This window comes from Pelodiscus sinensis, chromosome 4 (genome assembly GCF_052426305.1).
Source record: "Pelodiscus sinensis isolate ZL-2025 chromosome 4, ASM5242630v1, whole genome shotgun sequence".
NCBI lineage: Eukaryota > Metazoa > Chordata > Testudines > Trionychidae > Pelodiscus > Pelodiscus sinensis.
In genome coordinates, this window is record NC_143055.1 from 8,567,962 (window position 1) to 8,586,377 (window position 18,416).

Below are 18,416 nucleotides of genomic sequence, written 5' to 3' on the forward strand. Positions count from 1 at the left end.
GTTATGCTTTGGGATGGAGGGGGTGGGGCTTGAGCCAGTGTTCACTAGGGCCCCATCTCTAGCCTGAAAGTGACTTTGGGGTGTTCCTTTTAGGAAACAAACACAGCAGGAACGGGGCTCTCCCCACACATGAAGAACAAGGCAGCTGGCTCGGCTGCCCTTGAAGGAGGACAATTAAGGTAAGTCTAATGACTTACAGAACAAGGAGCAATGGTCTCAAGTTGTGGTGGGAGAGGTCCAGGTTGGAGATTAGGAAAAACTATTTCATTCCAGTGCTTCACCGCCCTCCTAGTGAGTTACCTAGGGAAGTAGTGGAGTCTCCATCCCTAGAGGTGTTTAAGTCTCAGCTTGACAAAGCCCTGGCCGGGTTGATTTAGTTGGGATTGGTCCTGCCTAGAGCAGGGGGCTGGACTCGATGACCTCCTGAGGTCTCTTCCAGCTCTATGGTTCTATGATTCTAATGTACTCCAGAGGAACATGCGGTGTATCTGTCATGGCTCTGCAGAGGTGGGTGCTTGTGCTGCCTGTGCCCAGAGGAATCGGAACCGACCACCACAAGACCCAGGTAAGGGCAGCGAGGTGTCTCCCAGCCATGGGGCCCTGAGGAGCATCACCACTATACAGCACTACGCTGGCAGCCTGAGATCAAATACGGATTGCGGGCTGGACTTTGAAAGGTATTTCGGGACCTATCTGAATCTTTAGGTGCCTAAACACCTCTGGAAATTCAGCTCTAGGCATTCAGCTGGCACCCTCTATTGGAAAAGACGCTCTGGCATATCCAGTCAGGGCGTAAGTTTAATTCCAGCAGTCTGCAGAGTCCATGGGTTCCCCTTTCCATCGGAACGCAGAACTCCTATTACTACATGCCCAGAAGCCTACGCTTCCTACAGGGGCATTGGGTGTGATTAAGGTTTCATCCTGTGCTGAGCAAATAGCTTCCTAAAGTGCCTTATTAGCTATGCAAATATGTCCTTATTAACTGCACCGATACTCTTGACGATTGCATTGTATGCTTGGGGATATGTATCACCATGCCAGGAAGGGTATAGGTCACTCAGCTGATAATAGTCCATGGAGGTACTAGGGAATACATTTAGATTTCAAGCAATATTTCTGCAGATTGTTCTAGGACCAAAAACCAGATAACACCACTGTGCTTATACACAGACTTATCAAAGATCTCACAGTGGCTTTAAAATATGAATTACAGTTTGAGCATCTCTAATCCAGCACCCTCGGGACCTGACTGGTGCCGGACCAGAGAATTTGCCAAACTACAGGAGGTCAATATTGTCTTGGGACAGTACTAACACTTGCACTGCTTGCTGGGCTCTTAGAAGACAGTGAGGGGTAAATCAGAGCTAAACAACAGCACAGAACACTGGAGCCAGGACGGGTGGATGTAAACAAACTTTATGGGACTGTGAGAAACTTGATCACCCCCATCTTAAGTGGATATCCGGCTAACGAAAATCATGCTGGACCATGGATATTGCCAGACCAGAGAGTGTCGAACTGTAGTTAATTTCCCCAATACTAACAAATTAGGTAGTTGTTATCCTTGTTTTACTGATGGGTAAGCAGCAGGGTCATCTGGTATATCCGGGGTCACACAGGAAGTTAAGAATAGAACCTCAAAGTCCAAATTTGTAGGTGCCTTCTAATCACGAAGGATGCTCTTTTCCACAGAAGACCAGATCCTCAGCTGGTGGGAAATGGAGTAGTTGCACCGACTGGAAGGGAGCTCTACTGATTTATATCCACAGGAGGAGCTGTGCTTATGTCTGTGATGTCACACAGTATATTTGCCAAAGCTCTCCTGCTAAGCACTGTTTAGTCATTCGCACATTTGAAAGAGTGTGATGCAATTAAAAGAAATCAAACACAGCATGGGTTGCTTTTTTGAGAGTCAAATAACAAATGAACTTGTGTAATTTAGAAAAAGATCTCTAAAAGCCACCAGGAAGCGGACATCAAAGTCATTTTTCATACTGAAACTGTCATGTTGTACACATGGAGAAAGAAAAATGTAGCTAGGAACAACAACAGTTCTTTGCAATAAACGTGTTTTCTTTTTCTACTTGAAAAGCTGGGCCAGCTCTGCAGCTGGTGTAAACCAGTCTTAGTTCCATTGAAAGCAATAGAGTGATGCCAGTTTACACCAGTGAAAATTCTGGCCCGTCTCCTTGGAGCATATTTCTCCTCTGCTTTCTATTTAAAATGACTCTGTAATAGAGCTTCCAAATTCCTAGGCTCAGTAACAGCATGCAAAAGAGTTGAAGTAGAGTTTGAGTTTTGACTGTCCATGCCTGCATGCTGATGGGTGGGACCATATGTCACACAGAAAACTGATGAAAGAGACAGACCAGTTAGTTTAACTTCTGTGCTAGGGAAGATAATGGAGCAAGTAATTAAGGAAATCATCTGTAAACACTTGGAAAGTGGCAAGGTGATAGGGAACAGCCAGCATGGATTTGTAAAGAACAAATCATGTCAAACCAATCTGATAGCTTTCTTTGATAGGATAACGAGTCTTGTGGATAAGGGAGAAGCGGTGGATGTGGTATACCTAGACTTTAGTAAGGTGTTTGATACGGTCTTGCATGATATTCTTATCAATAACCTAGGTAAATACAACTTAGATAGGGCTACTATAAGGTGGGCGCAGAACTGGCTAGATAATTGTACTCAGAGAGTAGTTATTAATGGTTCACAATCCTGCTGGAAAGACATAACAAGTGCGGTTCCGCAGGGGTCTGTTTTGGGACCGGCTCTGTTCAATATCTTCATCAACGATTTAGATACTGGTATAGAAAGTACGCTTATTAAGTTTGCAGATGATACCAAGCTGGGAGGGATTGCGACTAATCTGCAGGATAGGGTCATAATTCAAAATGACCTGGACAAATTGGAGAAATGGTCTGAGGTAGGATGAAGTTTAATAAAGACAAATGCAATGTGCTCCACTTAGGAAGGAACAATCAGTTTCATACATACAGAATGGGAAGCGACTGTCTGGGAAGGAGTATGGCAGAAAGGGATCTAAGGGTTATAGTGTACCACAAGTTGAATATGAGTCAGCAGTGTGAGGCTGTTGCAAAGAAAGCAAACATGATTCTGGGATGCATTAACAGGTGTGTTGTGAGCAAGACACGAGAAGTCATTCTTCCACTCTACTCTGTGCTGGTTAGGCCTCAGTTGAAATCTGGTGCCCAGAACTGGACACAATACTCCAAGAAAGATGTGGAAAAATTGGAGAGGGTCCAGAGAAGAGCAACGAGAATGATTAAAGGTCTAGAGAACATGACCTATGAGGGAAGACTGAAGGAACTGGGTTTGTTTAATTCAGAAAAAAGAAGATTGAGGGGGGACATGATAACCGTTTTCAGGTATCTAAAAGGGTGTCATAAGGAGGAGGGAGAAAACTTGTTCATCTTGGCCTCTGAGGATAGAACAAGAAGCAATGGGCTTAAACTGCAGCAAGGGAGGTTTAGGTTGGACATTAGGAAAAAGTTCCTAACTGTCAGGGGTGGTTAAACACTGGAATAAATTGCCCAGGGATGTTGTAGAACCTCCATCTGTGGAGATATTTAAGAGTAGGTTAGATAAATGTCTATCAGGGATGGACTAGACAGTATTTGGTCCTGCCATGAGGGCAGGGGACTGTACTCGATGACCTCTCGAGGTCCCTTCCAGTCCTAATATCCTACGATTCTATGCTTCTATGACTGAATTTATACCATGCGTGTTTTTATCATCAAACTTTTCATTTCGACAGCACACGACATACATTACTTTCTAAAGAGATTTGAGACCATTAAGCTTCATAATACTTCCCTTGAGGAGCAACTGGTGCCTGGAGGGAGGAGGAAGGGGATTCAAGGAGGGTCAACCAGAGGGACAGGGAGGATACCCCATTTAGAAATTCCATTTTTTGTAGAGAGGCACAGTGGGGCAGTGTATCTCCCAAGAGCTACCACAAGCCACCTATGCTTCTCATATGGTCGATCAAGAACATTGTACCTCAGCTTTCTATTGCACTAATGGATATAGAGAAGGTTAAGAGGCTTGCTAAAAGTCACACAGTGAATGAGGATCCTAGCTCCTAGTCCCTTACTCTGAGCAACATACTACAGATGACCAGGGGAAGAGGGGATAGATAGAGATCTGTAAAATACATTAATGATGTAGAGTAAGCAAGTAAGGAAGTGCTATTTACTCCTTTACATAACACAGGACCTGGTGGCCACACAATGAAATCAACAGGCAGCAGGTTTAAAACAAGCCAATGCACCGAAAACCTGTGGAACTCCTTGCCATGAGATATTGTGAAGGACAAAAGTATAACTGGCTAACAGCTATTGACACAACCATTCCCTGTAAACTTAACAAATTCTTTTTTGAACCCAAAGTGGTCAGGGATACAACCCCACATTATGCGTCTTCCTGAATACTTAATTGTTAGCATCTGGGACTGGACAGGGGATGGGGCTTTTGAATTGCCCTGGTCTGTTCATTCCCTCTGCAGCATTTGGCTCTGGTCATTGTTGGAAAACAGGATACTGGGCTAGATGGACCATTGGACCGATATGGCTGTTCTTATACTCCCTCTTTTACTTAGGGTCAGAGCTGGCTCTTAAATATAGCTAATTAATCCTTACAACATCCTGATGAGGTAGAGTTCTTGGCTCCCTGCTATGACCTTAGACCATGACTTACTCAACTGCATCTTAATTTTAGTAACAGTGAGCCCTAAGATGATTTTGAAAAGGGACAAACCTACCACAATGTACATCTTTTTAAAGTGTTCAGACAGAGCAGCTGTGTCCCTGGTTCAGAGAAGGGCAACAAAAATGATTAGGGGTTTGGAATGAGTCCCATGTGAAGAGAGATTAAAAAGACTTAGAAAAGAGGAGACTAAGTTGAAAAGTCCAAGGGGGTGGGGATATTATAGAGGTCTATAAAATCATGACTGGTGTGGAAAAAGTGAATAAGGAAAAGTTATTTACTTGTTCCCACAATATAAGAACTAGGGGTCACCAAATGAAATTAATAGGCAGCAGGTTTAAAACAAACAAAGGAAGTTTTTCTTCACTCAGCGCACAGTCAATCTCTAGAGCTCCTTGCCAGAGGATGTGGTGAAGGCTAGGACTTTAACAGGGTTCAAAAAACAGCTAGCTAGAGGGTAGGGACACCATTCCAACCCATACTGGCTAATAGCCATTGATGGACCTAACCTCCATGAATCTCTTTCTCTGGATATGGGTGACAGGGGAGGGATCATGTTCTGTTGCCTCCCTCTGGGGCATCTGGAATTGGCCACTGTCAACGGACGGGATACTGGCCTAGATGGACCTTTTGTCTGACCCAGTATGGCTGTTCTTATGTTCTTATGTCCCTGGGACCCTGCAAGCTTTTGATGATTGCTTATTGTAGGTGGCATAATAGCCACATTTGTTTAGACCATTAGAAAAATCAATGACAACACTCCCAAAGCAATGAGCAGTCCTATGGCACCTTAAAGACTAACAGATTTATTCGGACATAAGCTTTCGTGGATCAAAACCACTTCATCAGATGCATCCCAAAGGTGTTTCATGTAAGCCGAATCTCAGATACACAGCCTTCCATCACGTGACACTTCCCTGTCAGCCCAAATGACAACAGGATGGGAAAAAATGCCTGGCCAGTGTCAAGAGGATGCATTCTGATCCCTCTAACGCCCCCGCAACAATAACTAAGGGCATGAGAAAATCCCATGTAGAATGGCTCTGAGATTTCCTGGACTATAGGGCTTCCCTAAAGCTGTTTATTTAACGAGCTGTCTGTGACTGGAGAAGGATGATTCCCGATGTGGCGCCAGATCTCAGCTGGTGTCGATTGTATACACTGACTTCTAGGGCCTATTTTGAAGGATTCTGTCTCACTAACTATGTTTGGGGTCCTGACAGAGAATAAGGGGTATTTAAACTTTCTTTTCTTTATTGACTAAGGGGAAGATCTGATGGTAGGGCCTAGATACTGTGTGAACTAGCTCTTGGGTATCTAACCAAAGAAATGAAACATGTTTTTTGGTGTTGTGGTTGGCCCACTCTTCTTCCCAAAACTACAGAAGTGGCCTGCATTTTACCACTTTCCAAATGCACCAGAACAAGCCAGAAGCAGAGTTGGGGAGTTCCTACTTCTAGGTTAGAGAATGAGCAAATCAGCAGCCCCTGATAAATAGTATGGCCCATCACAAGGTCTCAGCAGAAGTCCACAAAGCAGGAGTTTCATCTCTCAGCAATCAGCATATGCCCTGTTCATTTGCAAACGGGGCAGCCTGCTCCAAAGCTCACTGATTCCCAGCGGACTTTGGTTCAGGACAGCTAATCTTTGGCAACATAGTGTGATGAGGATGAGGCCCATCCACTGGGGAACTGAGACAGGACCAAGGCAACCCCATCCAAGAGCACAGAACCGGGGAGAAACAGAGCAATGCAGCGACCGAGCTGCTGACCGATCATGTTAAATCACTTGATTCTTTCCCTCTCTCAGTGTCTCTTTGCTTCGCTGTCTTTGCCAAAGTGCCCACGCCCCCCTCAGCGCAGTCAGGAGAATTTTACAAGGTATTTTCCCCCCTTCGCCATGACTCTCAGTCTGTGTCTGATCTAGACCAGTGCCAGCTGCTGTTGGTCACCCCACAATGAACTGAGAGGGGGGCGGGTGCCAGGACGCAGACCTGTCCCATTAGCTCAGGGGTGGGGAACCTAAGGCCCGGTGGCTGGATGCGGCCCCCGGCTTGCCTGGATCTGGTTCCCGGGGCTCTGATGTGCGAGGGGAATGCGGGGAGCATTTCTCCTTTTCAGTCAGGGGCCGGTCAGTGAGGGATTGTTTCCATTTTGCGCCCCCGACTGATTTTTCTGTGGGCCAATGGCCCCCCACCCAAGAAAGGTTCCCCACCCCTGCATTAGCACTTTGGAGACCATCCTATTTATGTCCCCCCTGAAAAGGATCTCACCCTCCCTTTCATTGCCAGCAGCGCTGGAAAGGAAGCCTGGAAGTTTACTGCTGGCAGGAAGCAACAGCTCAGGGGAGAGGGGGGACCCTGCTCCCCCTGTTACCTGGGACCTCTGGGACTTAGCGCATGAGCTCAAAGCCAGCTAAGGCAGGAGAGCAGCCCCATTAGCCTCTCTGGGTGGTCTCCTAGATGGGACGGCGCCCATTCCCCGCAGGTGTGTGGGATACACCCCCACCTCGCTGGGGAGCCCACCAAGGCCAAGGGGGGGGGGGTGACTCACCGAAGGGCAGGACGAAGAAGAACGGGAACCAGCAGAGGATGAACACCCCCACCACGATGGCCAGGGTCTTGGCCGCTTTCTTCTCCCGGGAGAACTTGAGGAGGCGCACGGAGAGGGAGCTCCGCAGGTTGTGCCCTTTGCTGCGGGCGCCGGAGAGCGAGTCCTCCAGGACGCTGCGGCAGTGAATGCGGAGCACCACTTCCATGGACTTGCTGCGCTCCTTCTTGACCCCGGCCTCCAGGCTGCGGGTGGTGCGCCGGGCCACCACGTAGATCCTGAAGTACATCACCAGGATGACGGTGAGGGGCAGGTAGAAGGAGAAGAGGGAGGAGAAGAGGGCATAGCCCGGCTCCTCCGTGATGCTGCAGATGCTCTCGTCCGGCGGAGGGGCCTCCTTCCAGCCCAGCAGCGGCCCCACGGAGATGACCGCCGAGGCCAGCCAGACCACCCCCAGGATCACCACCGCCTTGCGCTCCGTCATGATGGCGGGGTACTTGAGGGAGTACTTGACCCCGATGTACCTGTCCACCGAGATGATGCACAGGCTCATGATGGAGGCGGAGCAGCACAGCACGTCCACCGCCGCCCAGATGTCGCAGAAGACGCGCCCGAAAGCCCAGGAGTCCAGCACCTCCAGGGTGGCCGAGAAGGGCAGCACCGTGGTGCTCAGCAGCAGGTCCGCGATGGCCAGGTTGACGATGAAGTAGTTGGTGACCGTCTGCAGGTGCCGGTTGCAGGCCACCGAGAGGATGACCAGGATGTTGCCCACGATGGCCGAGAGGATGAAGAGGGCCAGGAAGACCCCCACGCCCACCGCCTGCACATCCAGGCCCGCCGGCAAGGAGGTGCCATTGGGCTCCGCGTCCTCCCACGGCAGCCCCCACGCCCGCCACGACCCGTTGGCGCTGCCCTGTCCCGTCTGGTTCCCGTGCGCGCTGGCATTGGGCAGAGCAGGGAAAGTCATTTTAGAAGGGTCCGGGCTCCATGGAGGGGCGGCTCCGCTGGGAAAGGGAGGCTCCCCCTCCGCCCTGGCTCCTGGGAAGAGTTGCTGCCTGGTCCCAGCCAGGGGGTCGGCTCCGAGCCCCTTCCAGCCCGCCCCACCGGGAGGCGCGCAAAGAACCCAAGCGCACGGGGGTACCCCCCCCGGCTCGCCTTCATCCGAGGAAGTGCTTGGCTGGAGGAGGCAACCAGAGCCCGCTGGTCAGTTTCACGCCCATCCTCCCCTCCCGTGCCGGGCCAGGATGCCGAGCGGAAAATCCAGAGCTAAAGGGGGGGAGGTTGCACCAGCTCCTCGGATGCTCAAACTTTGCATTCGCGGCTGGCCCCGAGCGAGATCTCTGCCTGGCTTCCCGGTGGCACCAGCCGCAGCCGCAGCAGCAACTGAGTTCTCCAAACTCCTCCTAGAGCTTCTGCCGCGCTCCCTGGCCGAGGGGGGGCGGAGGGAGGGAGAGGAGGGAGTTTTGACTTTGGAAAGAAAGAAAGAAAAAACCCGGATCCCGGAGCCGGGCATCAACCAGGAGCCGTTTCCGCTCCGGGCCAGGAGGCTGCAGGCGGCCCCTTCTCGGCGGGGCAGGCGTGGGGAGAAGGAGCCGCGCCGGGGCGGCTTGGGAAAAGCAAGAGGCAAAGGCTGCTCCATAGACCGCGCTCGCTGGTCCCTGCGGCAGCCGCACCGAGCCCCCCTGTCCTACGCTAGGGGGCAGCAAATGGCCGGGATCCGCTCCCGCCAGAGCCATGTGGGCAGAGAGTCGCAGGATCGAGCCCCGCGCCTGGGGGGTTGTTTAAAAGTCCCAGACTCGCTCCTCCCCGTGGCGCGCTGCAGAGCGGCCCCTCTAGGGTGCACCCCCGGCCCTGCCAGCAGCCCCCTCCCTCCGCCCATGAGCCAGGCAGCCTCCCCTCCCTGGCATCTCCAGCCCCACCACCGCTTGCACCGCTCCCGCCTTGCGCGCACCCTCGCTCTAGCCGGGCCTGGCGCGCAAGCCCATGTCTGCAGCAGGGCTCCCCGGAGCGCCTGGAAAGATCCAAGCCCCCAACGTGTCTGGCTGGAGGAAGGCACCTGGGGAGGGCTGTGGGGGGACCAGCCCTCGCCCCCTCTGCTGTCAGCTCCGTGCAAGCCTCCAGAGGAACCGCGTGTGACTCCCATGCCCAGGCGTGGCTCGGTGGCGTGTTTACCCCGCCACTTTTCTCACGGGTCCACCCGAGTCCCATTTCCAAGTCATTTCTTTCCCATGCGCTTCCCCCTCTTGCCTCCGCACATGATCGTAGGGCAGTGACTTGGGTACCGCGCTGGAATGGGCTAAGCTAGTTCCTACCGTGCACAGGAAATACTTCTTTCACTTAATGTTTGTCTTGCATTTTAACAGATATTTCCCGCCCTCCCCCAGTCCAGTGGCAACAAACATTTGCAACAAAGTGATTTAACTGCAGGCTTAGCAGAGTCTGCTGATTCATGTTATGTGCAGAACTGGCCACAAATGGGGCATATTTTCCTTGACATATGTTCTGAAGGAAATGGGGGGGGGGGATTTCTTCCATTTGAATTTTGCATATATGTGTGTGATTTTCATCCTTCTTTTAGTTTCCAGATTCCCCTCCCCCCCCCAATGGAAAAGAAGGGGGTAAGAGTAAACACACACACAGTGAAAAACCATCAAAAAATCCCAACCTGATTTTTATTTAGCAATTCATTTATGTATTCAGTAAGAACAAATAATTTCAATCAAAATGACAGTTTTCTGCTCTTGCCAAAAAGGCATTTTCATTAAAAGAAAATGTTTTGATGACAACATTTCAAACTGCCCCATATATTGTTGTTTTTTAGCTGGGAAGCCAAGTTCATTTTGCTATTATCTTAGCTTCAGGGAGATCTATCTAAAGCTGTATAGATATAGCTATACAATTTGTGGGGCTATCACTCTAGATAAATATATCTAAACTATCTATGTGCACACAGAAGCTACGTCTAGACTGCAAACCTCTTTTGAAAGAGGCTTTTTCAAAAGTATCTTTCGAAAAAGCCTCTTTCGGAAGAGAGCGTCTAGACAAGAAGATTCTTCAAAAAAGTGGCTCGCTTTTTCGAAAGAGAGTCTAGATGCTTTCTTTCGAAAAAGCCCTGTTTTCATACAATAGCGCCTTTTTTCGAAAGGTGACTTTCAAAAAAAGGCGTTATTCCTCGTAGAATGAGGTTTACCATCGTCAACAAAACTGCCACGTTCTTTCAATTTACTGTCGACAGAACGTGGCGGTAGTCTAGACGCAGGTACAGGTTTTTTTTTTAAAAAAACCCTGTAGCCTAGACACACCTAAAGAGACTGAAAACCTACTTTTTCTCCATCTTCAGAGGGATAACAGAGTTAGTCTGTAACTAGAAAAGCTTAAAAAACAATGAATAGTCTGGTAGCACCTTAAAGACTAACAAAACATGTAGATGGTATCATAAGATTTCGTGGGCACAGCCCACTTCTTCAGATGACTGGAGTATTAAAAGTCCAGATCCAACAATAAATAAGGGAGGGGGGGAGGAGGAAAAAAAGGAGAAAAAAAAGACAATGAATAGATTGTTCAAGTAGTTACAAGAGGCTGATAAGAACAATTAGCACCTCCATTGTTTGGTTGGTTGGTTAAGTCATTAGGATGTGGAAGGTAGCCAGCCTATATCTCTGTTCATTCCATTCTCATTCCACTTGTCATCACCTACAGCCCACAACTTAAACCCCTTCAACACCTTATCGACAATCTACAACTTATCCTGGAAAATGACCCCTCACTTTTACAGGCTTTGGGGGAAAGGCCAATTCTCACCCTCAGACAACATCCTAACCTCAAACAAATTCTTTCCAGTAACCATGCAGCACTCCTCCATCATAATCACCCAGGAACCCATCCCTGCCATCAGCCCTGGTGCCAACGCTGCCCACCCATCTATACAAGCGATTTCATCACTGGACTCAGCCACTACATCAGCGGCTCATTTAATTGCACATCCATGAATCTGATCTATGCCATCAAATGCCAGCAATGTCCCACTGCCATGTATATTGGCAAAATGCAGGACAATGTAGTACTTTAAAGACTAACAAGATGGTTTATTAGATGATGAGCTTTCGTGGGCCAGACCCACTTCCTCAGATCAAATAGTGGAAGAAAGTAGTCACAACCATATATACCAAAGGATACAATTAAAAAAAATGAACAAATATGAAAAGGACAAATCACATTGCAGAACAGAAGGGGGATGCGGGGGGGGGGGGGGTGGGAAGGGGGAAGAAGGAAGGTAAGTGTCTGTGAATTGCTGATATTAAAGATAGGGAGAGTGGGATGTTTGTGAGTTAATGGTATTACAGGTGATAATTGGGGAAACTGTCTTGGTAATGGGTGAGAAAGTTCAAAGTCTTAAATAAACCTGTCCAACACATTATCAATAAACTACAGCCTATATTGGAACAGGATACCATACTCAAAGAGGCTCTGGGAGACAGACCCATAGTCTCCTATAGACAACCACCTAACCTCAAGATGATTCTTACCAACCACCACAGGACATACCACACTAATACCAACCCTGGTACCTTCCCTTGCAACAAACCCCGTTGCCAGCTTTGTCCACATATTCATTCTGCTGATACCATTATTGGACCTAACCAAGTGAGTTATAAGATCAAGAACACGTATTCCTGCGCATCCAGAAATATAATCTATGCTATCATGTGCCGAAAGTGTCCGTCTGCTATGTACATTGGACAAACATCTCAGACACTTCGCCAAAGGATTAATGCCCACAAAACAGATATCAGACAAGATCACAAAGAGAAAACAGTTTCTTGCCACTTTAACCAGAAAGGACACTCTCTAAGGCTGTGTCCAGACTCCATGCCTCCGTCGACGGAGGCATGTAGATTAGCCAGCTCGGAAGAGGGAAATGAAGCCGCGATTAAAATAATCGCGGCTTCATTTAAATTTAAATGGCTGCCCCGATCTGCCGATCAGCTGTTTGTCGGCAGATCGGGAGAGTCTGGACGCGATGCCCCGACAAAGAAGCCTTTCTTCATCGACACAGGTAAACCTGGTTTCACGAGGCTTACCTGTGTCGATGAAGAAAGGCTTCTTTGTCGGGGCATCGCGTCCAGACTCTCCCGATCTGCCGACAAACAGCTGATCGGCAGATCGGGGCAGCCATTTAAATTTAAATGAAGCCGCGATTATTTTAATCGCGGCTTCATTTCCCTCTTCCGAGCTGGCTAATCTACATGCCTCCGTCGACGGAGGCATGGAGTCTGGACACAGCCTAAATGACTTAGCCACCTGCATTCTGCTACAAAGACCTTTTACATCTGCACTTGAAAGGGAATCCTCTGAACTGTCATTCATGTTAAAATTCGACACTTGCCAACAAGGACTTAACAAGACTTTGAACTTTCTCACCCATTACCAAGACAGTTTCCCCAATTATCACCTGTAATACCATTAACTCACAAACATCCCACTCTCCCTATCTTTAATATCAGCAATTCACAGACACTTACCTTCCTTCCTCCCCCTTCCCCCCCCCCCCCGCATCCCCCTTCTGTTCTGCAATGTGATTTGTCCTTTTCATATTTGTTCATTTTTTTTAATTGTATCCTTTGGTATATATGGTTGTGACTACTTTCTTCCACTATTTGATCTGAGGAAGTGGGTCTGGCCCACGAAAGCTCATCATCTAATAAACCATCTTGTTAGTCTTTAAAGTGCTACATTGTCCTGCATTTTGCTTCAACTACCCCAGACTAACACGGCTACATTTCTATCACTATGTATATTGGCCAAACTGGACAGTCTCTACAGGAAAGAATTAATGGACACAAATCAGACATCTGAAAAGGCAACACAGAAATCTGTTGGAGAACACTTTAACCTGGCCAGGCACTCATTAATGGATCTCCAAGTCATCGTGTTGTTTCAGGCCAAGTCTATGAGCCAAATACAAAGGAAAGGGTTGGAACTTAACTTCATTCCATTCTGATAAGAATCAAACTTGTAAATGAACAGAGATATTGGCTAGCTTGCACACCGACCTTCCACATCCTAATGCAGTAGTCCCCAACCTTTCGTGGCTGCCGGGCGTCTGGGGGTGGGGCTGCTCACGCACCACGCTTCTGGGGGTAGGGTCATGCATGTGCTGCGTGCCTAGGGTCGGGGCTGCCCCACGTGCCTGGGGCCGGCACCGTGCATGTGCCATGCGCCGGGAGTAGGGGCCGCCCACACACCCTGTGCCCGGGGCTGGCATCATGCATGTGCTGCCCGCTGGGGCGGGGCCGGCCCAGATGTTTCGGCAGGTGCACATAAATGCCCCGGTGGGCGCCATGACGTCCGCGGGCACCGCGTTGGGGACCACTGTCCTAATGACTTAACCAACCAAACAAACGATGGAGGTGCTAATTGTTTATATCAGCCTCTTGTAACTACTTGAACAATCTATTCACTTTTTTCTCCTTTTTTTCCCTCCTCCCCCCCCCCTTCCCTTATTTATTCTTGGATCTGGACTTTTAATACTCCAGTCATCTGAAGAAGTGGGCTGTGCCCACGAAAACTCATGATACCGTCTACATGTTTTGTTAGTCTTTAAGGTGCTACTAGATTATTCGTTATCTTTTAAGTTCTTCTCCATAGTTAAGAATGAGTAGCCTTTTTCATGTAAAATAGTATTTAAATTCTCTTTTACAAGTGTAGACAGATTGCTTACTGCAATACTGAATAGTGCTTTTGTGGCGCTGACAGGCAGAATTCAACCCGGGAATCGAACTTGGGACTTCTTTGTCGCGTGAGCTAAAAGCCAGCTGGCTCTAGGCAAAGGCTGTAGAACAGACTTATTCTTTCTCTCCGTAAGAGCATGTCTACACTAAGAAACTATTTTGAACTAACTAAAATTGATTTAATAACTCCCGAAATAACAAAATCAAAATAGTGTGTCCACACCTACAGGGAAGCCTTGAAATCAGTCTGAGGCAGGCTCTGTTAATGTGGACACGCTACCTCAACTTAGAGCCCCAGGAAGCACTGGGGAGTAATTAGTTCAAATCACTCTGGGGAGTAATTATTTTGAAATAGCGGGACTGGAGCATCCACATTACTGCTATTTCGCAGTAACTGTTATTCCCCAAGGAAAGCAGAAGTACAGATTCTGTAATAACCAGCTTGTTATTTCAAAATAATGGGCTTGATAGTATGGACGCTTCGCTTATAAATTCAATGTAAAGGGGTTATTTCAAAATAACTCTCTAGTGTAGACCAGGGCTAAGAGGTCTAATTGCCACTAGGTGCCACAGTACACCTCACCCAAATGTGTGGGTTACACTATGATACTTTATGAGTTCTATGTAGGTTTTTAGACCACATCCTCCACCAATCAAAATTACATTAATTACACTAAATCTTTACCCTAAAAGTATTTAGTTTTCTGTATGTTTGGGCCCAGGTCTGCAAAAGTATGGAAGTAAGGAGCCTAAATACCTTTCTGGATCTGGGCCTTGGTGCTTTACATACAGAATTGTAGTGGTTAAATTTTGATTTAAAACTAACTTAAATTGGTTGTTTGGCCACTTAATTCAAATTAAATCAAATAATCCTGGTTTCAGTTGAAATGATTAGCAATAGGTTTGAGCTAAAATAAAATAAGCTACTCTTTAAAAGAGAAAATGGGTGTCCACACTGGGTTTTGCACTGATTAAACTAAAGTGGTTTAACTAAACCAGTTCCACTTTGTACATAGACAAGACTGCTCAACTAAATCTGTTCATTTTAAGAATTCAAAGGGGTCACTACAGCTGGTTGGATTTTTTTTTGTTAAAACAGTTTTCTATCAGAAAATGCCATATCAGTGAAACAGATTTTTTTTTCTGCAAGATCATAAAGATATGATAAAATATCCTGCACTGAAATATTTTGAAATTTGTGTAATATATATGTGTTACATTTTTGAGGAGCAGCTGTTTTCATTAGCATAAGGAAAAATTGATTTCAGGCTATCACAAGAACCTTGAAAACAGGAGTTCAGCTAATTAACATATTAAGTGCTTATCTTATTTTCTTGTTGAAAGTGTCAAATTGTTTCACTATAATAAAAATAGAAGATACTGTAATCTCTAGAAAATGAGATTTCAGTCTGTACTAAATAGCTGTTGCCCTTAGTACTTATAGTAAATGAAATTAAAGAAAAGTAAAATAAAAATACAATATTTCAGCAACTGTGTTATGCCTTATTATTATATGACACATCATAGTCACTACTATTACTGGCATGGCATAAAATAATGGAAAAATAAAAAATAAAACATTGAAACAAAATTTTCACTTGGAAACATTTTTGAACTTTTTACAAACCAAAATTTTTTTAGCAAACTTTTTTGGGATTTCTAATTTGCAGGATATTTTGAAAAAAAGTGGGGTTCTTTTTTATTTCGAATGAATGTTTCATGGAATATTTTGACATTTCAGAATTTGTTTTCATTCATTCCAGAGATCCTCAGTTTTGACCACTTCTAATAGCCTTAAATGTCAAAGGGGGAAGCATCTGCTATCATCCTACATTTCCTCGGCCACCTCTAGCTTTCTAATGACTTTGCTGACATTTGGAATTTTAGGCAGCCGTGGTGCGAAATGCATTCTTGAGCACAAGGTAACTTTTAAAATTAAAATAAAATATTTAAAACACCAAGTGATTTGGTATTATTTACAATACATTAATATTGTAGTTTACGCCACAGGAGGCAACAAAGCAGATAAATATTTTAAAAAGGGAATGCAGGTTTTTCTAGGTCCAGCACCAAGGCTGAACATGTTTTATGCATTAGATATTTCCAAAAGTCACAATGCTAAAGTTAGTGGTGTCTCAACATGGGATTACAGTCTGCAAAGAGACTTCTGAACTTAAGCTTGTCCAAGAAGTAACATAAACCAAATTAAAATGTGGCTGTGTTGGAAGTCATCAGATGGGGACAGAGTCTAGTGAAAGGAAAACAAGGAACAAGCAACAAATCTAAAACCTTAAATGTGGTTTTGAATGGAAGAGAATCACCAAAATCAGGATTTAGTGTTGTATTTGTAGGGTTTTGTAAGAAACTCACACAATGCTTCCAGTCCTATGATTCTATGTAGGGATATGTAGTATCATTGCTGTGATAGATTAGATAGATAAAAATGAATGGTAGAACTGGCTGAACATTTTCCAGCAGAAAACTGTTCTACTTTAAAATAACGAGTTGTTGAAATGGAAATGTTTCCTAGGAACATGTTGATTGTCACAAAATATTGCATAGGAAATAATAGAAATGAAGTAATAAGGTCAAAATGAAATATTTTTATTTTATTGGAATGGAATACTTAGTTTTTTAATCTTGATATGCCTTGTTTCAAAAATCATACATCATTTACAATCCCAGTTACTAATTGCCAAGTAGAATACCAGTTGAGCAAATCATTTACCAGTTAGGATTCACTTATTGTGTGTGTGTGTGTAGTGTGTGTGTATGTATTTAGAGAGAAAGAGAAACAATATAATATATTATAAGGCTGCTGAATCAGAATGTGGCCCAGACATAGCATTTACATTTATGGATCTGGAATAGAAATGGTATCATTACTTAGCAGAATTTGAAGTCCCCGAAAGTTACCATCTAAATGAAGACATGAGACAGCAAATGGATATAGATATAGATGTATGAAAACATCAAATTAGAAATGATTGACCCGAAACAATTTTTTCAGACATTTCGTTTCACAGGATATTTCAAAGGGTCGACCTTCTGTTCCAATTCAGAATGAGTTCTGTTTTGTTTTTCAAAATGTCAAAATGACTATTTCTTGGGAAGTTTGGAGCTCTAATGGATAGTTACTGTAGAAGGCTGAACGTGAACACTCTTGGATTTTGGGAACTTCATGGCAGGCCCATCTGCCTTTAATGGTCGGCACCAAACCCACAGATATAGTCTCAGGCTTTGGGAAAGGATGCTGAATCAGAATGTGGCTCAGAGATAGAATTTATATGATTGATCTGGAACAGAAATGGTATCACTGCTTAGCAGCATTCAAAGTCCCTGAAAATTACCATCTAAATAAAGACATGAGACAGCAAATGGATATAAACCAATAGAAAGAGGGTTGGGAGGATGAAAGAAGGACAATGGTTATCAGTGTAGCTAAGACCCATGGACTCCAATGCCCATGCAGATGTCTGTGTTCCACTTATGAACCAATGTGATACATACACTATAACCAATTGTATGTTTAGTTTGCAGGGGTGAGTGAGGAGGGTTATGCACTGAAGCAAAGGGAAGGGAGGGAATTAGACAAGCGGAAAGTGGGAAGGGAGGTGCGGGCTGTAGATAGGGTTTCGTTTTGTTTTTTACAAAAGTGGACCAACAACAACTAATGGCGGTGGAGGAAAATTGCTATTAGCCAGGCATGGAAGGGCTGCTTCCAGCCTCTGACACCTCCCATGATTCTCTTATTTTGGGATCTAGTTCAAAATTGTCCTTGAACTTTCTCCAGTTTCTGTTACCAGCCCCTACTCCTTCACCGTCCCCTCTACTCTTCTAATACTCAGCTTCCTCTTTGCCCCTTTGGAAATTCTGTGAGTGGAACTGCCTCTTTCTAGACAGCTCTTGGTGCCAGGTATTGCCTTCCAGTTTGCTTCTGCTTGTGCCACTCATTTCAAGTCTGAAGCACCTGACTTCTTTCCCTGGCTTCCAACTCTTATTTTTTCCCCCCTCCATGCTGTTATTTAAAGGGATGATGATCCTAATTCTAATAAAGTCATGGACAAAACTACCGTGGCTTTTTCTCTTTCTTTGTTGGGTTCCCTTTCCTTTTCCAAAGCCCCATGCAGTCAACTGGAGTCCTTTCATGGACTTTAATAGGTTTTCAGTTGGGCCCTAAAACATTTGGAGATACAGTTTGCATCATAGACACTATCTATGTTTGTTTGTGCCTGCGGTACTGTTTGGGGTTATGCGGGGCTCAACATGTGGCTCTTGGGTGGGATCTTTTGACCATGGCCTCCACCAGGAACATGCTCCACTACGGTGAGGTGTCTCCCAGGCAGGGTGAGCATTGAAAAATGCAAGTGGACAGGCTGGCTGGAACAGACGGGTACAGTGTATC

At 45.9% G+C, this 18,416-nt stretch overlaps 1 protein-coding gene across 1 annotated transcript in view; it reads right to left on the reverse strand.

Annotated features, from left to right (window-relative positions):
• The window catches only part of ADRA1D (adrenoceptor alpha 1D), an 84,277-nt gene extending 75,202 nt beyond the window's left edge, over window positions 1–9,075 (reverse strand). The window contains exon 1 of the mRNA XM_006139230.5: window positions 7,284–9,075. Within this exon, the coding sequence (XP_006139292.2) occupies window positions 7,284–8,247 (964 nt within the window). The 5' untranslated portion in view covers window positions 8,248–9,075. The remainder of the gene's footprint in view (window positions 1–7,283) is intronic.
• Window positions 9,076–18,416: the final 9,341 nt, after the last annotated feature.